At 45.8% G+C, this 20,157-nt stretch overlaps 1 protein-coding gene across 6 annotated transcripts in view; it reads left to right on the top strand.

The window, feature by feature from the left end:
* The window catches only part of PAK1 (p21 (RAC1) activated kinase 1), a 73,609-nt gene that overhangs the window by 52,029 nt on the left and 1,423 nt on the right, over positions 1 to 20,157 (top strand). For all 6 annotated transcript variants that reach the window (XM_040584126.1, XM_040584125.1, XM_040584124.1 and 3 more), the window contains exons 6-14: positions 928 to 1,044; positions 1,365 to 1,539; positions 4,785 to 4,848; positions 5,792 to 5,840; positions 8,388 to 8,500; positions 14,285 to 14,402; positions 14,864 to 14,963; positions 16,776 to 16,972; positions 18,455 to 18,592. In XM_040584126.1, coding sequence (XP_040440060.1) covers positions 928 to 1,044; positions 1,365 to 1,539; positions 4,785 to 4,848; positions 5,792 to 5,840; positions 8,388 to 8,500; positions 14,285 to 14,402; positions 14,864 to 14,963; positions 16,776 to 16,972; positions 18,455 to 18,592 — 1,071 coding nt within the window. The remainder of the gene's footprint in view (positions 1 to 927; positions 1,045 to 1,364; positions 1,540 to 4,784; positions 4,849 to 5,791; positions 5,841 to 8,387; positions 8,501 to 14,284; positions 14,403 to 14,863; positions 14,964 to 16,775; positions 16,973 to 18,454; positions 18,593 to 20,157) is intronic.

The raw sequence follows: 20,157 nt of genomic DNA, 5'->3' as shown, positions 1-20,157 counted from the left end.
GTATATCAGGGTGCTGGTGACTTCAAGTATTTTAGGTTCAGTGAAATACTGTGTTGCTTTGCCCCTCTAGAAGAAAAAACTTCATTTTAATTTTTTTCCCCCCCCGCCACTCTTGGTGAACTGATGATGCACAAGCAGAACTGTTCTGTCAGGTTGAGGAAGTTTATTTTGAAATGTTTATAACATAAAGGATGCCATGAATTTCAAATCCAGTTTCAAATTTAAAAGGTTAAAAGTGACTTCGATTTCTAACCACGGTATTGCAAAAATATCCAGATACTTTTAACAAATAATAAAAAAATCCTTGTTCCTATTTTCCATAAAATTTTCTCTCTGTAAGCAATTTTGAAAGGATTTGAAAAGACATTTCCGGATTTTACTGCCAGAATCTCTCATTACTTAGTTCTCAGTCACAGTACCAAAGCTGATGTTAACTTGACCTCCCAGCTTTTAGAGAAAATGTTGTTTTGATCCAAAATAAAACATTTAAAGACTGAAATTTCCAGTCTGCATGATCGGGGTTTGAAGCAAGCAGCAAAACGAAGAGGGAACATAAATAGGGACAGATATTTCCAAACACAGATGGTGGCCCTGGAATTGCTGCGTCTGCCGTGTGGGTGTTGGGAAGGCAGCGAGAGCGCCCAGGTAGGTCCGTAGGAAGAGGATTGCCATCACACGGGCAGATGACAAGCACTGTCTGAACGGTTGCATCAGGCAGCGCTGGACTGCACCTCCATTTCCCACCAAGGCTCAGGATCTTTGGGGTTTGAATTTTTCAGATATTGTTACTCGCTTGCCTGTTCTGATTGCTGTTTGTCTGCACGCACTTCAGTGCAGCCACTTTTAAGAGCTCAATCCAATGTTTGTGATTTTGTTCACAACAAGCAACTGAGTTTTTATTTTTGCTCTTTCTGTAACCACGTGCAGAATGTGAAGGCTGTCTCGGAGACCCCTGCAGTGCCCTCAGTGTCTGAAGATGAAGATGATGAAGATGATGCAGCCCCACCCCCAGTGATAGCTCCACGACCTGAACACACAAAATCTGTGAGCAGAAATACTTCTTTCAGCCCCTGCTGCTGCAGTCACACTCAGGTCTTGACAGTGACCCCTCATGCACGCTTCAGGGCATGGTGCTGAGCCCTTCTGGGGAGCAAGAGGGAGGAGGTGGGAGCCATTCCTTCTGGCAGAGCAGCTCTGTGTTATTGCCTGCCTGTTTGGGGTGGGGGGACCAGAGAGCCTTTGCTTGGTGACATTAATTGTTAACAAAGTAGCTGTAGAAACACATCCCTGACAGCAGTAATAACAAGATGAATAGAAGTGTTTAAGTCTTCACCTGACTTGCATCTTTTTCTCAACAAAATTAGATATACACCCGCTCTGTGATAGATCCTATTCCTCCTCCTACCAGAGATGTGGCCACCTCTCCTATTTCTTCTCCTTCGGAAAACAGCACAACAGCGTCTGACATGCTGGTCAGGAACACGGAGAAACAAAAGAAAAAGCCAAAAATGTCAGATGAAGAGATCTTGGAAAAATTAAGTATGTCCCTACTTTTTTTTCTTTAATTAAATTCCTGGTCCTGCTGTGTTGATTTCCCAAGATCTTAATAAGCTGAAATGTTTTGACATTCCCATTTTGAGTTCCCTTACTGAAGACATTGCCTTGTGACTGTGTGCCAAAATTGGGGGCAGACGTGAAGGAGGAGAGAGCATAAATGTAAGCCGAGCACCTGCGATGCCAAGTGAAATCCCTAAGGAGTTACAGCTCCTCAGTCTTTGCAAAACAAGCCCTGAACAAGTAACATCATCTTAACTATTTAGTCTGAGATTGTTCTGCATCGTGATATTATGTAGCTCAGGCTCGTGGATGATTATATTACAATGTTAGACATAAACTGTCTTAAAGATGGAGAGAAAATGAATGCATCCCCAGATTCACTTTCCACATCCACGGTGTAAAGTGAATTGGTTATTTTAAAGTGCCTTAACGTTGTGGGTACCCAAATTAGTGGTTGTTTCTGAGAAAAATTTTTTGTGTCTCTCTGTTGTGTCCTAGTGTCTTTAACAGTCCCTACCTTCAGTTCAAGCGCTCCTCTGCTGCCTGGTATTTTTGGGTTGTGCTGTGGCATATCCAACAGCTGACCCAGCTGTTCTGTGCAATTGGTTGTTTTTTGATTGATCCTCAGCCTGGGCCAGTTTTTATTAGGGTAGAGCCTTTCTAATTCTTTGAAGTACTAATCCTGTATTAATTACATACATGCCTTGCTTGTCAGTTGATGTAAATTGTGTTAGCACCGCTGCGGTCAGGCTGGTCTTGGCTGGGGGGATAACCCTAAAGGTCAGTATTTTAGGAAGCCAAGGCTAGTAGCAAGATGAGAGAAAATTTAATCTGAGGGTGTAGCTTTAAAAAAAAAAAAAAAAAAAAGCACCAGAGTACCTCATTCCTCTACATAAAGCCTAAATTGAATTGATGCCATGTTCACTGTAACCGCTATTGGAAAACTCATACCCATTGTTTCAAAGCAACGACTTCACCCACTTAATTAGCGAGACCTTTGTACCATTAAGGATTCAAGCCATTTTTGTGACCCAGTAGGGCAAGCAGGGACTCTGGCAGGAAAGAAGTGCTATTCTAATACAAATACGCTCCTGTAATGAAGAGAAACGCAAGAGGTACTCTTAGGAGAGCTGGGAGGCAGATATGCCTTCTGATACCTTGCTTGCTCCAGCAAGTGGTATTCAGTGCTGAGCTGATTCTTTGGCATTGTGGGGTTTCATGACAAATATATGGGGGGTGGGGGGTAGGTTTGAACTTCAGTGCCTGCTGTTAGGAGTCAGCTTTTAGATGTGGGCTAGTCAGAAACATGCAGTGAAGTTTTAATCCTGTTGTAAACTGATGAGTTGTGCAAAGGCATGCAACTTTTTCATGTTTTGGTTTGACATGTGAATAAAATGACTAAAATCTTAAAGCGTTACATGTATTTGCACATACTGAAGTTGTGCAAAGCTTAAAAGGAAGCTGGTAAATCTTCACCTCCTAGCGTTAACACAGCATTGGCGCAGACATTAATGAATCCTTGCCTGACTTTTTGGAAGGTAGGAAACATCGCTCCATTTTACAGATGAGAGCATTAAACAGGGCAAGACTGGCAACTGCCTCTGTCGCTGCAGCACTCGCTCCTGTCACTGCCTTGGGAAGCACTTGGCTGTCTTGCAGTCTGAACTTGTAGCCTGTGCTAGGCTTTGAGGGAAGGTTTACGAACATTTGTCCAGAAATACTTGTCCTCAGGGCAGACAGCGTTGCTTCCGTAATTGCATGGTGGGTTTTATGTAGTCAGATTTCTCTTCCCACCCTCCTCTCCAAACATGGGCCGTATTCCCTTCCTTTACCTCTGTCTCCTCTAAACCCTGTGGGTTTGGCTGCTCTCCAGCGGTGTCTGAAAATAGGCTGCTCCTACCCTGCTCGCTACTGGATTTCTTGGCCTAATGACCACGAGCAGTTTCTTTGCCAAGATGCATCTGTTTTGGCTCAGCCCTAGACCCCTGTGAAAGCAGCACCATGTCTTGGCAGCTCGAGTGACTTGCAAACACCAGCTGGGATGCAGCTCTGCATCCCTCGGTCCTGTTGGCCACCCTGGTGCTGTCAGAGGGGAGACTCGCTCCCAGCTGAGCTCCAGGAATTGTTGGCTCTGATTTCTTCAGCCTACAAAGGGTGTCATTCCTGCCTGTTGTAAGGGGTGTTAGGAGTTAGCAGTTAATGTTTGAGGGAGCGTTGAGCTTCAGTGATGCTTTTGCAGTTTACCCTTGGCAACTCGCTGTGCTGTTTGCAGGTCTCGAGCGCATCCATGCAGCCTGCCCGCCGCCTGCTGTTGCGCTGAGAGCTCCCTCCCCTCCTACAGAAAACATTGTGTTCCTCGTGGGTACCAAATCCGCCTTGAGCCGGAGCAGCCCCTCACTGCCCTGTGCTTCAGAACACCAGGCAAAGTGTTTTTTCCCTCTGAGGGATGCAGTAATGTGCTTTCTTCTGGCTGAACAGCCACGTTAGGGGAGAAGGAGCTGAGATTGCCTCGGGTTGCTCTCCAAAACCACAGCAATGCTGCAGTCGCCTGGGAACTGCCGCTAAAACTGACTTCTGCATTCCTAGAAGAGCAGCTCAGCATTACCCCGGCCAGGGGAGGTTTGACTCTGAAGTGTCTCTCCAGCTTCCCTCCTCAGTCTTGCAACCCAGTCATCGGGTCAGTAATAGGTCGTGCCAGGACGGATATGTCGCGAATACTTTCTTCTGCCAGAAATTGTTGTGGTATAAGGAAATCTTTGGCTAGATTTGCAACAGGCTGATGGCTCTAAGGTGAATGAGGTCCTGGCCTCCAAATTCAGAGGGCATTGCAGTGTAGAGACATCTTGTATCACCCAGCGGGTTGAAGCTGAGGGGTGACTTTTAAGTTGCAGGTTTCCAGCAAATAGTTGTATTTACCTGCGTGAGGGCCATATGTCCCCATCTTCTTCCTAGCCGTGTGCAGTCGCTGGCTGCTAGCAAAGATTAAACAAGTTTAATGTCTGTGTTCCACCATTTCTGAAGGGAAATACCTGGGAGAGGGGAATGCCACAGCTGGTATGTGTGTAAATAACTGAGGACATCCCTGGATGGCTGACGCAGCGGTTCGCAAGGCTCGGCAGAGCCTGCTGCAGCCACGGGGCTGCTCCTAAAGTACAGTTGGTTCTTACAGCTGTACAAAAAAAAAGTACTTATAACATCCTCTTGGGTATTTTTTTTTTCTTTTGTAGGAAGTATTGTGAGTGTGGGCGATCCAAAAAAGAAGTACACGTGTTTTGAGAAGATTGGACAAGGGTTAGTATACGAGTCTCCTCCATCCTATAACTTTCCTTAGGCTAAGAAGGAAATGCTGAAACCAGGCTAAGTTAGCTTGCTGGAAAAGCTGTCGGTGATGCTTTGGATGTTTTTTTGTTTTCTTTTGGTGGGGTTTTTTGCTTTTTTTAAATTTATTTTTATTTTATTGTTGTTTTGGTGGGTTTCACCTGCCCAGCTCTTCTCCCTTTCCTGGCAAAGCCCTGAGTCACAGGGACTGGAGGGTTTTTTTTGTGCAATTCTGTGTTAATATATGAAAATATGTCATTAGATGATCAGGTTGCTAAATATAGCAGCAAGCAGGGAAGGAACTGCTCGTTTTCAGTGTGCAAGACAATTTTCAAATTGCAGATTTGCTTTGTGAATCAGCTCTCCTCGATGTGGTGGTGTACGCCTCTTGGCAGGGTAGGGGGAAGCAGGGGCTGTGGGAAAGGCTGTAGGGGGGCAGATCAGTGCAGATCACTGAGATCTGCTGTCAGCTTCGTGTGCTGAGGCTCAGGCTCCCGTTTCCCTCACTACAAATGCCACATTTGTTTACTTCAGCTGATCCTATCTGCTCTGTAACGATGCTGTGCAGCATGCAAGCCAGGTCAGTGCAGTCATGCCAGTTTAAATGGGATCAGCTCACGGTCCTACAAGCTGTGCTACATTGCTGGTTTAGCAGGAGGAGTTTGGATGACCACAGTGTCCCTTATTAGGGGCTTTGTTCCCTATAAATTCTGTGGCTTTTGCTCCAACAGCAATCTTGGCTCAGCAATATTTCAGACAGTATTTACCACTGGAATTATTGCATGAAAAGGAATGGGACTGAGAGCACTTCAGAGAGACAGGTGGGAAGGGGCATGTGTTAAGCTCTCAGTCTGCTATAAGGCACTAATAAATGTCGAGTTTTGTTGATTTTTGTTGGTTTTTTGTTTTTATTTAGAGCCTCAGGTACAGTTTACACAGCGATGGATGTAGCTACAGGACAGGAGGTAAGTGCTGCCAGAATACTACAGCAGTGGATTTTGGATTGTGTCCCTAAAAGTTCAGGTTGATGCTGCAAAATAAAGACTGTCTTTCAGGGGTTCATGAAATCTTATTTTAAATGAGGTATTTATTTACTTGCTAATGAGGCGTGGTTGAGTGGTCTGAGCAGAGAACTGGATAAGATGATTTCGGAGGTTTTGATTCCTGAATAATTTCTTGTGTGTAAAGAATCTTTCTGTGACCACAAAGGCTAGAAGCAAATGTTCAGACTGGATGGTTCCTCAGCAGAAGTGTACTTCTTCATCCCCAAGACTCCTGCCTGTCCCCACTTAAACTCTTTTGTATGCCCTCTGCTCCTTTGCTTCCTACACTTGTACTAGTTGACTTGCATAGAAATAATTCCTCTCCCACTCTTTGCCCACTTGCTTTCCGCCCTTGAATTGAGAGACAAGGAATGTCTATCTGCCTGTGTGCAACCCCTCTCAGCCCCGAATACTGAGAGGTGCCCTGCGTATTGCCGGCGTGCATGATGAACTAGTAGTGACGGATATGCAGCATCTGTGGAAACCATCATTGCTAGGTGGAGGATTTTTAAAGAGGAGAGTGTATGCATTATTCCAAACATATTTATGGAAGTCTGCAGCAATGCATGACGCGTATCTGCTTAGCATTTGTACAATGTCAGGGTTATCCACCAGGAAATGTCATAATTGTGCTTTTTGCTGAAACTCCTTCACCCCCTTTTCCATTCTGGAAGAATTAATACAGTTTAATTGCAGCCTCTGAGGGAGAGGCATCGCATTTGTTTTGAAGCAATGAGAAATTTTTTAGGAGGAGGAATTCCTTTCTCAGTTTTCTGCTTGCTTTATGGACCACTTCAGGGACTCCCCTGTGAATATTTGAACACTTTATTACAACAGACTTTTAAATCATTCCCATTACACTAGTGTGATCAGGCCTTGGTTTTTTAAATTTGCACTTGGGGTTGCTGTAACCTAGGCATGCTGTTGGCATGTTCCTTTCTGTGAACCGTGCTGCTACCAATCCTTGCACCTCAGGAGCTCGGTGAACGGCAACACAGTTTGGAAGCACTGGAGGGAAACTCCTTTATTTTGCACTATAACCCCTTGGGCAGCTCCCAGGGTTAGGAAGCTTTTCACTGATGATGGCTCCAGTATAACCGCAGCTGTTTATTTTGTATCCTAATGCATGGGACAGTCTTAGATAGGGAAAATGCCCCTGTATTTGCGTGGACCTACCTCTGAACAGGAGTGAGGAGGTACAGGAGCCTCTTTGGAGCTCGTTCAGTAATGGCCTGGGATTTTTTTCTCTGCATCAGATGCCTTCCCTCTCCATCTTTCTTTCTCCTCTCTGGTCTAGCGCAAAGAGCAGCACGGCATTTGCGTTTTTGTCTTCTTTAAGTGCTGTTTGGCAGCCCTCGTGAATACTGTGGGAAAACAGCATAGTGTCTGTCTGTTGTTGCCTTCTCATGTGTTGGGATTTTTCTATCGTCTCCCCTGCTATACTACCAAAATGCTAATTGTATCTGTCTATATTGGCACTCTGTGGCTTGTTTCTTTTAATCCTTGCTTTTGTGAGCTGGAGTTACTGGCTCCGATCCATTTGCCTAGGCCTCTTTCTCTGCAAGGAGCAGTTTTGTAAAGATATAATTACTTTTCATTCCCTTTGCCTAAATATTGTACCAAATAAGAGTTGAGCTGTAGCATCTATGGAAGTGTTTCTGCCTCCTGCTGTGCTGAGTAGTCTTACCAATCTGAAGGCTTCTCTGAGGGCCAGGTGGTCTCACAAAGTACCGGTAAGAGTTAAAAACATGTTGTACCCTCCTGCTTTCTGTATATATACATGCTGAGCAGGTATCCCGAAGCAGACGGAAAGCTACTAAGCCAAAGGGCTACAACTGGCAAATCCATCCCTGTTGCCCTTAACAGGGCATATCCCTTATGTCTGGGGATAAAGCTGAATCCAATGCACTTGTTTTCAGCTTTTTATCTAAAAATTGTTGCTTCTTTCCCCCAGGGCTTGCTGTGACAGAAAGAAACAGAATTACCACCTTGAAGTACTAAGCTTAGGCTGCGTTATTTATCCCCTCCATGCATGGTGAACCTGCTGTAGATTTCTAGAAGCAGAAATTTGCAGGGGAGCAGCAAAAAAACACTAAAGAACTTCCAGAAACATCCAATCCAAAACAAAATGAACAAGATTCCTTTAAGAAATAAAATGTTTTTGACATATTTGTCCATACTACTTGTTACCAAGAAGCTGTAGATGGAGACTGCTATCCAACTGTGACGTAAAGGTCCAGTATGAAAATAGTAACTCCCCTCGTACTTTTGGGCATTAAGTATCTTCCAATATGTGTTGAAATGGACTGGCTGCAGGAACTCACAGAGTTAGTAAATGGCTGAGCAACCTGTGCTGAAAAAGTGTTTTCCCACTTCACACGAATGTGGGACTAAACTAATCTACATGGTACTGGCTGCTTTCTGGGGGACTGTTGCAATAATAATTTACTTGGTCTTTCTTCACTGCAGGTTGCAATCAAACAGATGAATTTGCAGCAGCAGCCCAAAAAAGAACTGATTATTAATGAAATCCTTGTGATGAGGGAAAACAAAAACCCCAACATCGTCAACTACTTGGACAGGTATGTCGTGATTTGAAGAGTTCATGAAGGGACTCTGGAAAACACTTCCTTGTCACTGTCTTAAGAGATCCTCTTTCAGCTTAACGCAGGTATAGGACAACCTTGGGTTGCTTAATGCAGTGTTGGGGGGTGGGTGGCTTGGTGGTCTCCCTCCACATCCAAGGAGAAACAAGTGTCTGAATTGGCATTAATGGGGTACATAGGCTCTCTTTAGAGATGTTGGCAGCCAAGGCATTAGTAGCAGTGTGCTGACGGGACTCTGTTTTTCAGCGCTCTCCTTTGCCAAATTTGACACAATGAACAGTTTCCTTCCTGCCACTAGAGGAGACACAGAAGTAATTTGAACTGTGTTATTTGTGTTTCCTTTTCTCTTCCTCATTGTTCAGCTTCTGCTGAGCCATGCTGACATTCTGCTTGCGGAGGAGCATTCTGCCAGAGTGCGATGGTAATCTCGTCCCTGTGACCATCTACTGAGGGTTTTTGCACAGTAGCAGAACAGCGACAAGGGTGAATGACATGCAACACGTAACCAAACGAGGCTGCTTACTTGTGGGTGTGAATAAGGGAGGAAAGGACACCTAGTACATAACTCTTCGGAAGACAGAGGGCACAGGGTTATTCCTTGCTCGGAGCTGGGCTTTGTGGGCTCATACATGTGCCGTGGCACTTCTGCTCAGCCTTGGGTATGTTACACCCATATGGGACAGCTGCTCCTTGAATCCCTGCTTTTCCTTACTGCAGGAGCAGCGCCTAACAACTTACCTTCGTACAGACCTGCTCTGCTTGTTCTTGAGCTGATGTCCCTTGGAGTATGACAATAACAGAGCAAACGCAAGCAGCACAGTGGCTGCTGTGCTGCATGTAAACTATTTTTTAAATAAACATATGTAGCCGTGAAAATTCTGGTCAGTATAGCACAAGGCAGTAAAATGTCCCAAGTGTGCAAACAAACATGGCTGTGAGAGCTCTTCCCTGCAGGGTGTTAATGCTTGTACATAAGGGTGATGGTAGCAGTGCCACCATCATCAGCTGTTTGGAGGCTGACTGCTTTGGAAAGAGCAACTGGTAAAATGTGCTTCTTTGGGGGAAGGGAGCTGCCTTTGGAAGTGCAAGACATTCTTGCATCTCCCCTATGTGAGTTCCAGGAGACAGTCACAAGCTGTCAACGTTGAAATCTGGGGCATACTGAAAGCCCAACAGGCAAAAAGCATTGCATGGTGGCTTGAATTCACCATCGACATAACATGGGTGCCTTGTGTCAAGCCCGTGTCATTCACCTTACGTTAAAGATACAGCTAGTTTCAGTTGAGCTGCAGCAGGATTTTCAGTCTGCTGCGCTGAACGTTAGAATCTAGTCCTGATGAGCTAAAAGTTTGGCTTATTGTAGGGTAAAGAGTGCCTAGATAGGGTGAGCTGCAGGCTTGAATCTTGGCAGCAATTTTTTTTCTTTTTTTTTTTTTTTTGTTGTTGTTGTTGTTGGGTTTTTTTGAAGATGCAATGGAGGGATGTGACCTAGAATCTCTTTTGGAAATCTGAGAGACTATCTGCACACTTGTTTGCTCTGTGTGTATACCAAAATCTTATCAGCTGTTTCTTTAACAGGTTTCTTTAAAGGCTTTTAATGTCTTGTCCATAAAAAAAGTACTTCTCCTATACTGCAGCATCAGCTGTGATGCTGAATTTATTTTGTATTTTGTCCTACGCGTAGCTGTAAAGAGCTGCTTTGTTGAAGGGACAGCAACTCTGCTCCTGAAACTTTGTGGAAGGGAGTGTGTGCACAGGGGAGTGATGCTGGGCAGGCAAAGAGCGGAAGGATATTACCTGTGTGAAATGAAACAAGTGGTAAAGAAGATCTAAAACTTGTGTCTGGGCTGAAACTGTTTATTTCTCCTGGCTGGTTAGAGGCTTTGTTTCAGTAAAACTTCGAGAGACGTTTTTCTCATTAGAGGAGCATCCCTGAGTACATGCGGTTGCCTTTCTAGCCAGTACATCCCATCTGCAGGGTAGCTGCCCGCGTCTTGCTGTCTCGGTCAAACTTCCCGCAACCAAAGTTGCTGCTTTTGTCCTCCACTTTCTCTTACTAATCTTTTTCAGAGGGATTAGCTTTTGTTTGAGTGCTGCAAATGGACGGAGCGGCAACTAGGATGAACATGGGGGTTCTTGTGTCGATTATGCCACTTCAGTGGTATATATTGATATATCAATAAAACAACACTGCAGGATGCTGTTGCTGGGGAGCTGTGTCCCTCCTGCCTGGCATCATGTGCCTCTTCACTTCCTCAGTGCTGCATAAATCTGATACTTGTTTGCCACTTGCTGGCTTCTGCCTACTGCCGTCACAGAAGGAGCTACGAGGAAGGATGCGCCTGCTGCTGTGGGACCTGGTTTCTTTTTTGTGGTTCTGTTTTCAACAGTGTTTCCCCTTCTGGGTCCTTGATGTGAGCTGCAAGGTAGTCATCGGTATAAACCAGCTGTCTTGCTTCTCTTTGCCTCAGCTCCTGCTCTTGTGCAAGGGTTTCCTTGCTTTATCCTCTCTTACCTGCATGGCCTACTTGCTTGTGGTTAAGACAGCTTTTCTGCTGCAGTGTAAGCGGCCAGCATTGCACAAAGATGTGCTGTGACATTTGAGATAGTGACGTGGCCTAATTCAGCTGTACTTAGGAGCTGAATTTAGTATCCTGTGCAGAGAAGCAGCCACTTGCACTGAATTACCTTCTGGAGGTGCCAGTTTCTTTCTGCTGCGTTAAAGAGCCCTGTTTCCAAACTCAGCCATCTAAACAGAGGCGTCGGATGCCCAGTGTCAGGCAAAGCAAACTCCTGCCCTTTGAATTCTTTCTTTCTGAAGAACTCTCCTTAACCTAATAAAACCCACAAATCCTCACTTGAAGTGGTAGCCACTGCTACCCTCACCCAACCCCAAACTCAGCTAGGGCTGCAAGGTCAGTCAATAAAGCTGAAGATGTGTGACAGTCGTGCTACAAGAAAACACGGATTTCTTTCCAGGCTAACTTTGTGTCTGCACATTGGAGTCATGTTACTGGTGCAGAAATCTGTAACGAATGATCTTGCACTTCTGGGCAAAACCAAAGTTTATGAAGTTTATCAATAAGAAAGGACTATGACTGACAGGTGTGTGTTTGTGATAGGAAGGGCTTGGTGGACACCTTCCTAAGGTATCTAAGTGGGAGCTGAGGAACACCTTACAGGAGCAGACATTACCTGCTCTTGCAGGTGAATGAAGAGAAGAAGCTGTGGATCAGTTTCTTCTTCCTCAAAGACTTCCATCAGCTTGTTTTTACTGCCAGCCTTGTTTTGGAAGGTGGCTGTAGGTGACAAGGTGCAACACCGTACTATGCCTGACATCATATGGAAAGCAGCACGTAGGCGTATGGACTTCCTGGTGGTATCTCCAGAACTGCTGAGAACATGGTTTTGAGTCACACCTCCAGTAGGCAGCTCAGTGACTAAAATAGACATCTGCTGCAGCAAGAGAGCGAAAAGATCCCTGAGACGGTACCACCCTGTCTTCTGAAATGACATTTGTCTGGTGGCAGTTGGCGGGGAGCCACTGTTAATTCTACCTCCCTGCGTGTTATGTCAAATCTATCAATTATTGAGGTGTCTGGGGCTTGGCACATGCCTTTGGCTGCTCGTGGCACAGCTTTGGTTCACAGTGTGGTTCTTGGCTCTCTCCATCCCTTTTGGCTGTGGAGAGATACCAGCTTGCTCCCAGCATGTGCCACCTGAGATTGTTGTGCCGGAGCAGTGGAGCCCATTCTGCCCCCATCCTTAGAGTCAAGTGGATGTGGGTGGCAGAGGGTGCTGCCGGCAATGAAGGGAAGTGGCGTGATGTCCACGGTGACTGGTTTCTTGAGAGGGCTCTGGTAAAATCTGGAGAGAGCCTGGGAGAAGTGATGAAGAAGTAGCAACAGCTTTGGGGCAAAAAGGAAGGGTGTTGGATGGAGCAGCTTTCAGAGCCCGTTATTAGAAGGCAGATGATCCACAGAGTTGACTCTGAAAGCAGTTCTGCTGCTCCTCCCTCTCTCCAAGGGGCTGCTGTGCAGGTGATACTGCTTTTGCTGGGGTCTGTGATGCCAGGGGGAAGGACCGCCTGTGCATCCCCTTCTGTTCCATAGTGGAGCTGGAGACCTGTCGGCTCTGGGAGCGTAGCCCTGCGCCTTTGGGCTCTGTGTCCTGAAGGAAACTCCCCACTCTTATCTCCTTGTGTGGTCTTCAGTGTCACCAAACCGAGATACCATCTTTGTCTCTGCTGTTAAAAGCTCTCCATAACCAACGCTTCTGTCATACAGGTGGAGCCCAGACGATTCTCACTTTTGGGGAGGTTTTTTATCAGCTGGGTGTTGTTGGTGTGCCCTGTAGGGGCCAAAGCCCACCCCATGCCTGCTCCTGTGATGTCTCACACATCTCTGTCTGCTTTCCATGCCAAGTTGGGCTTAATAACTTCTTTCTCCTTCACTGTTGCTTTCTAGCTAATTGTTCCCCAGAACCTGCCCTGCTTTCTGCCTTTGGCCGCTAGCAAATTCATGATTTTTCAGTAGGATCTGTGTTTCAGAGCAAAGCAAACACCTGCTTGATGAACTCTAATGCCAGCAGAAGCTTTTCATTAGATCCTCTGCCCTGTCTCTTGACTCGTTTGTCCACTCACTTTATAAATGGGAGGATATGCTGAGAAGGTGGGTTTTCAAGTTTACAAGCTGATGATTCCTTCCTTTGGGATTGTGTCATCCTGATGTGTCTGTCATGGAAGATTGTGTTGATGTTTTTCCAGGTGGGCCCAAAAAGGCAGAAGTGGTGGGTGGTTTGGGTTTGTTGTTTTGTTTTTTTTTTTTTTTTTTTCAAATGAGTTAATGCTGTAGTCTTCATCCCAGGTCTCCTACTTTGACATGAGTACACACACTCCTAGCTGAGAATAATGTCCCAAATGGCTGAGAGAACTCACCCTCACCTCAGCTGTCTCCTTCCCATCTTCCTATGGGTCTTACCAGACAAGATGTGCCCTTTTGGGCTTTCCTGTTTTTATTCTAAGTCTTTAGAATTACCACTGCATCCAGCATGATAATCACATTTTGCCCTTTTGAATAGTTCCGAATTTGCCAGACAAAATCTCACGCTAATTTGGTAGCGTTAAACAGATTGAGGTGAGCTTCAAATGCATGATGCTTAAAAAAAAAATAATAATAATAAAAAAAAATAGTGTTCCTAGTTGTTCACAGGCAGCCATCCATTGTGTCACCGACACTTGCCCCTGGCCTCAGGCAAAGTAGGCACTTGCTTGGGACAACAGGACACCAGTAGTAACAAAGCAGCCCCCAGCCGCCTCTTCTGATGCCAGAGCCCTCAAAAGCCACGCTGTGTGCCAGATGTCAGGGCTGCACGCTTGTACCCCATCCCTGACTAGTTGATCTTCCCCTTCTCTCCCAGCGGCAGCAGTTGTAAGGTGGGGTCTCCATCTTAGTCTGGGCCCTTTCCATGGCAGAAAAATTCAGCCTTGCTTTTACGGCCAGGAAACTTCTACCCTGCTCTCCCGTTACCTCTCTCCTTGACTTTCGGCACTCACCCTTCTCCGCTCATTCAGGTTGTGATCAGATCCTCCTATGTGCAGAAAGCAGCACAAGTACCTGGTGCCCCAGTGCTGTTAAGTACACTACTCAAGCCTCATGGTTTCAGCTTTAAAAGACAGCTTTAAACCCCCGTGGATTTTGGCTGGGTAAACAGTGTGATGCTCATATTTGCCGCTTTTAAAATCTGATTGTGGCTCTTCAGTTACCTTGTAGGAGAAGAGCTCTGGGTGGTCATGGAGTACTTGGCAGGAGGCTCCCTAACAGATGTTGTGACAGAGACCTGCATGGACGAAGGACAAATTGCAGCTGTGTGCCGAGAGGTAAAGCTCTGCTGGTGCTCGGGGGGAGCTGTGATTGGGAAGGTTGGGAAGGGGACATGGGGTTTCCATGACCCGTCACTGGTTCCACAGGAATAGCTGTGTCCAGCTTCTGTAATGCAGCAGTCATTCAGAGGATGAATGTCCTCTGGGAGGTTGCAGTGTACAGTCCTGATGCAAGCCTAATATATTTTGTCCTAGAGGGAGGACCAGGGTGCAAATTGGGGTCAGAATCCCCTCGGTTATGCCTATCCTCCAGGTCTTTTGGGACCTCCTAGGACCCGCAGATCCCAGCGGGCCATCTCTGTAGCCCTGCACATACTGAATATATGAAAGACTCTAAGGCACTAACCCCTTGCTGCTCAAAATGCAAGCTGTTAAAAGTCCGTTGGTTGGCTAATTGTAACTGGTGAATAATTTCATGCACAGTAAGAATATCTCCCATCTTTTTTTTTTTTTTTCAGTGTCTTCAAGCTCTGGAATTCCTCCATTCAAACCAAGTTATTCACAGAGACATCAAGAGTGACAACATCCTGCTGGGAATGGATGGTTCTGTCAAACTAAGTATGCAAGGAACATTGCTGGTGATGACTTGAGTTATCAGCCCGGGCCTGTTATCTGCTCTGGACCAGGCCTGGATTGATATGGGTGTTTTGAGATGCTTGATGCTGTGGCTGTGAAGAGGCCGTAGAAATGCTCCTGTAGTTATTTTTGTGGCATTGGTTTTAATGGAGATTGGCAAGCATGAATCCTTGTGAACTGGTGCCAGACTCAAATTGAGGTTTGGGGTTCTTTTAGCTTTGGGCCATCTGTTTTTTTGGACTAAAATAACAGTATTTTAATGCTACTCCAGTCTAGAAAGCTGGGTTTGAAGGTGTAGGGCCAGAAGTCTTCATTTGTGAGCAGTCTCTTCAGTCTGGAAAATACTGCAGGTACTCGTGAGGCAGGGAAAGCGGAGGGAGAATTGAAAACTATGTAACTAGAAAACACATAATCTTACAAAGCCAGCCCAGGCTGGACTCTAAATGTTGTTTCCTCCTTGTGTTATCACCAGTAATGAAGACCCTGAGACTGTTCTGCTGCTCTGGTGCTAAGGTAGCTGTTGTGCTGCTTGTTGCCCATGCCGAGATAAGTCTGGAAACCAGTGAACGATTATCTTCCATCTATAGCTTTAACGGAATTGTGCTCCCTTTCTCTTCCTCTCAGTTCTGCTGGCTAGCACCCAACAGGCATAAATAAATCTATTTTTGTCAGCAGTGACAGCAGATATGACTCAAAATTCACACAGTGCAGATATGCTGAGTAAGAAGGTGGGGGTTTGTTGCACATGATTGCTTTTTAGGCTAACGCTGTACTTTGGTACGGTCAGATCTCTGGAGTGTTAGTGCTGTATAGCTGATTGGGGCCAAAGTGCTCTGTTCTTATCAAATAACTTCTCTGAGCACAGTATGCAGGTTCCGGACTGCAGTTTAAAGTTAGAGAAGTCCCTGTGGGTATGATGCAGTAACCTTCTGGACCTGAGCTGCTTATGGGCTCTGCTGGAAACTTGATCTGTTTATGAACCATATGTCCCTTTCCTAGTTGTTGCCCTTGATGAAAACTCAGCTAGGGATCAGTTTAATTTTCATCATTGTGCCTGAAATTAGATCCGTGGTGCCATCGGGGGTCAGGATGGGCAGTGCATCTCGCTGTGTTGATTCTGCTGGGCTCACAGGAACAGAGTTAGTTTTCTTTTGGTATGTCAAATGCAAATAAGACACAGGACCCAGCGTTCTTTGTATGAAGTCTCTCCATCTTTTTGTCTACTGAAAGAAAATAGTCAGTATAAAAGTAGGTACTGTAGATTTATTCTGACTGCAGTTTGCTTTATAAAGGAGACCCTGTTTGAGCGATGATGTATTTCCTGGGGAAGTAGCATCTCTGGGACTGAAAATATCACCAGACAATACAGTATGTGGGTTGAGGGGTGCATCTAGATCAGACTATGCATTAATTTCTGTTTTCACATGCCCAGGAGGAATAGTCTTTAGACCATCCATTACACAGTGTATTACACCTGCATAATGCTGCAAATGCAGTCAAGTGTCTCAGCATCCATATACGGTTATTTACTGATCCCCATCATCCACATAGACAAGGCGGCAACTCTGTCGTCCTCATGGCCTCAGTGAGTCAAATTTAGAAACTTGCCTGTCAACACTGTTGTCTTCTGTGCTAGCCACAAAACCACTCCTTTCACAGCTGCAGCAGCAATGCACCAGGTGGTGCAGCAGGGTAACGTATACTACAGCTCTGGCATCAGTAAACACTGGTTTTGGAGAAACTTGCTGATTTCTGTGTCTGTTTCTCCCCCCCTGCTCCTCTTTACTTTTCCAGCTGACTTTGGCTTCTGTGCTCAGATCACTCCTGAGCAGAGCAAACGCAGCACCATGGTGGGGACCCCATACTGGATGGCACCTGAAGTGGTGACGCGGAAAGCGTACGGGCCCAAAGTGGATATCTGGTCGCTGGGGATAATGGCCATCGAGATGATCGAAGGAGAGCCCCCCTACCTCAACGAGAACCCCCTGAGAGTAAGCAACTCTCTTTTGCCCTCAGATCTTCGCTAAGCATGCTGGTGAAACTGGGCTCTCAAGGAGGCAGGTGAATCCTCCAGTGTGGTTTCACCACCTACAGCCCTGTATCCCATTAGATGTCATAGTGAGAAGACTGAGATAGTTTTAGTTGAAAGCCATAGTTTGCTCTGGGTAGCAGAGACGTGGATTCTTCCCGTGCAGACCCTCTGGTCAGCTCTGATGAGGTAGATCTTGCACACTCAGGATTTCCCACTTCTTGGAGGTGCTGATAGAGGCAGAGTACCTGATGGCACCAAAGCAGCTGACACTTTGAATCCTTGGGCCCTATGAGTGGGGAAGGGTTCTCTTTACATTCAAAATATGACGTTACTGTTCTATAAAATGGAGCTTTTTGCTGCTGGCGGGTTGTTCCTGCTTGCATGCTCAAATAAAGCTACAAGCTTAATAAGCCTTTAGACGGGGCTTAAGCCTCCTGATGTCCTTGTTCAGTTTCTAATGGAAGGGGAGGTGCTGTCAGTTTGTAGGGAGGTAACTGCTCTTCATATAAGCCAGGTTTATGGCTTCTCCTGCAGCTGCACAGGATGAGGGGATCTAGAAAAATTCTGTTTAACTCTTGTCTCCATCTCTTGCACTGGAAGTGATTTTTGGGAGAGAAGAGCAGCAGCAAAGAAGAGTGAAAGGAAAGAAACTGGGTGTCCAGATAAAATGAGGATGGCTAAGTAACAGTGCTTTGGCCTCATTTAACTCCACTTGTGCCAATTCCCAGGCTATTGTACTGCTCCCATGGGATGTGCTGAGTGATTTGCTCAAAGGGCTTGTATATTAACAAGTCTCTGACAGATTTCTGTTTCCTTTTGAAAATCCATCCAGGATGTTTCTTGCATGAAATCCTGAAGTGGATGAATTCTGAATTCCTTGATTCTCCGAGAGGGTGTGTTTGTGAATGCTTAATCCGCCAAGTGGTAGCACATCTGCTTGTTTCTGCAAGATGTTAAAATGCTTGAGGGTCTGCTGGACTCCTTTTGTAAGGAGCCAACTGTGTCTTGTATTCACTTCTTAGGCCTTGTGCACTCAAAGTACCAAGAGAAAAATTATCTCCTATTTATTCAGGGGTACCTTCCCGTGAGGATATAGTCATTGCATAGTCTAGCACTGGTAGAGTCATGCCAGTTAACTTCCCTATGTAAACATGGTCTGGAATGTTGTTTTTGTCCTCCTAGTCCCTTGAGAGGGCTGCAGGATCCAAACCCAGGTTACGAGGGCAAAACAATAAAGGATTGGATCCCGTCCACCTAAAACCAGAGCTAGCAGCTATTCTGTTTGCTGAAACTTAAGCATTGATTAGCCACCCTGATAAGGTGGGGGTTTTTCCTCCCCATTGAACTGTGGGAAGGGAGAGGAGAAATGGGTGTCTGCAATCCAGAGACGGAATCTAACCTCCTTAACCTCCCATTCCTTTGGTGCTTGTTTTTGCTTTAGGCTCTGTATCTCATTGCTACTAATGGGACTCCAGAACTGCAGAATCCAGAAAAGCTTTCATCCATATTCCGAGACTTCTTAAATCGCTGTCTTGAAATGGACGTGGAAAAGAGAGGTTCTGCGAAAGAGCTGCTACAGGTAGGTGATGGGGAACAGGGCTGAATCGATGTAATCGTGCAATCCGGAGCGAAACCAGGCTTACGGCATCATCTTGTTTGGGGTTTTAAAATACTGCATCAGCTGAAGGCAGAAGCACAGCTAAGGTAACCTGCCAGAAAACAAAACAAAAAACAACCCCAAAACCTAAACCTATTAATAAAGTGTTAACAGACTACTCCTTTTTTGTGCTGTACTTCCTATTAGCAGCAGCTGTGCACTGTTCCTCAAATCATAGCTGTGCCCCAGGCCTGCCAAATGCTGAGCCCTTTAATTTCTGTGGCTTAATTCCAGCTCATCACACAGCTGGCCGTAACATCTGCATGTGTTGTCATGGGCTTGCCGTGCTTGTTCCAATTTGGACAGCAGGAGGACTTCTAGCTATCTAGCTCTGGGTGTCTCCCTTCTGGTGGAGGGATCACAAAACTCTTCGGAATATGCATGCCTTGCATTAACCGGAGCAGGGCCCCCTCCCCCCAGCCCAGGCTGCTCCCAGCCCCGTCCAGCCTGGCCTTGAGCCCTGCCAGGGATGGGGCACCCACAGCTGCTCTGGGCAGCCTGGGCCAGTGCCTCATCACACTATCATTAGTTATTTCACTGAAAACCTGGTGTTGTAGTCTGAACTGCTGGTGAAAGAGGAGGGCCAGTCTGCCAGGCTTTTTACCAACACGGATGAGAGTGGTTTGTGTGTTCCTTCTGTCAGATTTGCCATGGGAGTGCAAAATGTACCTCTTTGTAAAATAAATCTGTGATTGGGGTGCTCAGACCTCAACTGTGAGACAGTACCCATTTTTGTTTTCCTTTCTTTCCACTAGTTAGTCTATGGGTTCAGTTTTGGATGCCTTCAGACGCTGCCTTCTGAGACTGTAATGCAGCATGAATCACTGGCAGAGTGGCAGTAGTTGAAAGATCACTTTTTTCCTGGACTTTCCAGCCCCAAAATATCAGAGCAGTAATGTTCTGTTCCTTGGAGCAGGAGAACATTTTGACTGTGACGTTTCTGCCTGGTTTTAACTACCTTGTAGCCCCTGATTTTTTTTCTTTTCTTTTTTTAATGTCTCTTTCCATCTCTGAAACTTGTTGCCTTGGGTGATCGATTCTTTCTGACGCTCAGAAGTCCAGTGGGATATAGTTGCTTTTTGTTTTCAGAACAGCTTGTGGACTTGCCCTACATGCCTTCGCTCTCAGGAGACCTGTATTGATAATCAATATTGTTTTACTTAACGGAGCACCTTGTACAGGCGACTGACTGAGTGGTTCTGTGTTGCAATCTCTGTGCTGCTCTCCTAAATTCCAGCTGCTTTACAAATTTCTAGTATCCCTAGAAGGCCAAGGTAATGCTTTCACCAGACCTGTGATTACAGGGAAGAGAGAATGACAGGCGATGCCTGCAGGAAGCCCTCTGCCTTGTGTTTGAACCGCACAGGTTGTTTTTAGTACACCTTCCTTCCACACAGAATTTCACCATAGGTTTTGCAAGACTTTATGATTCCGCAGAGGAATTCTCTGAGTTTTGCTTGGTCTTGAACATGTACAAAACTGGAGAA

This window comes from Falco naumanni, chromosome 2 (genome assembly GCF_017639655.2).
Source record: "Falco naumanni isolate bFalNau1 chromosome 2, bFalNau1.pat, whole genome shotgun sequence".
NCBI classification, from domain to species: domain Eukaryota; kingdom Metazoa; phylum Chordata; class Aves; order Falconiformes; family Falconidae; genus Falco; species Falco naumanni.
This window is presented reverse-complemented; position numbering and strand designations above follow the sequence as displayed.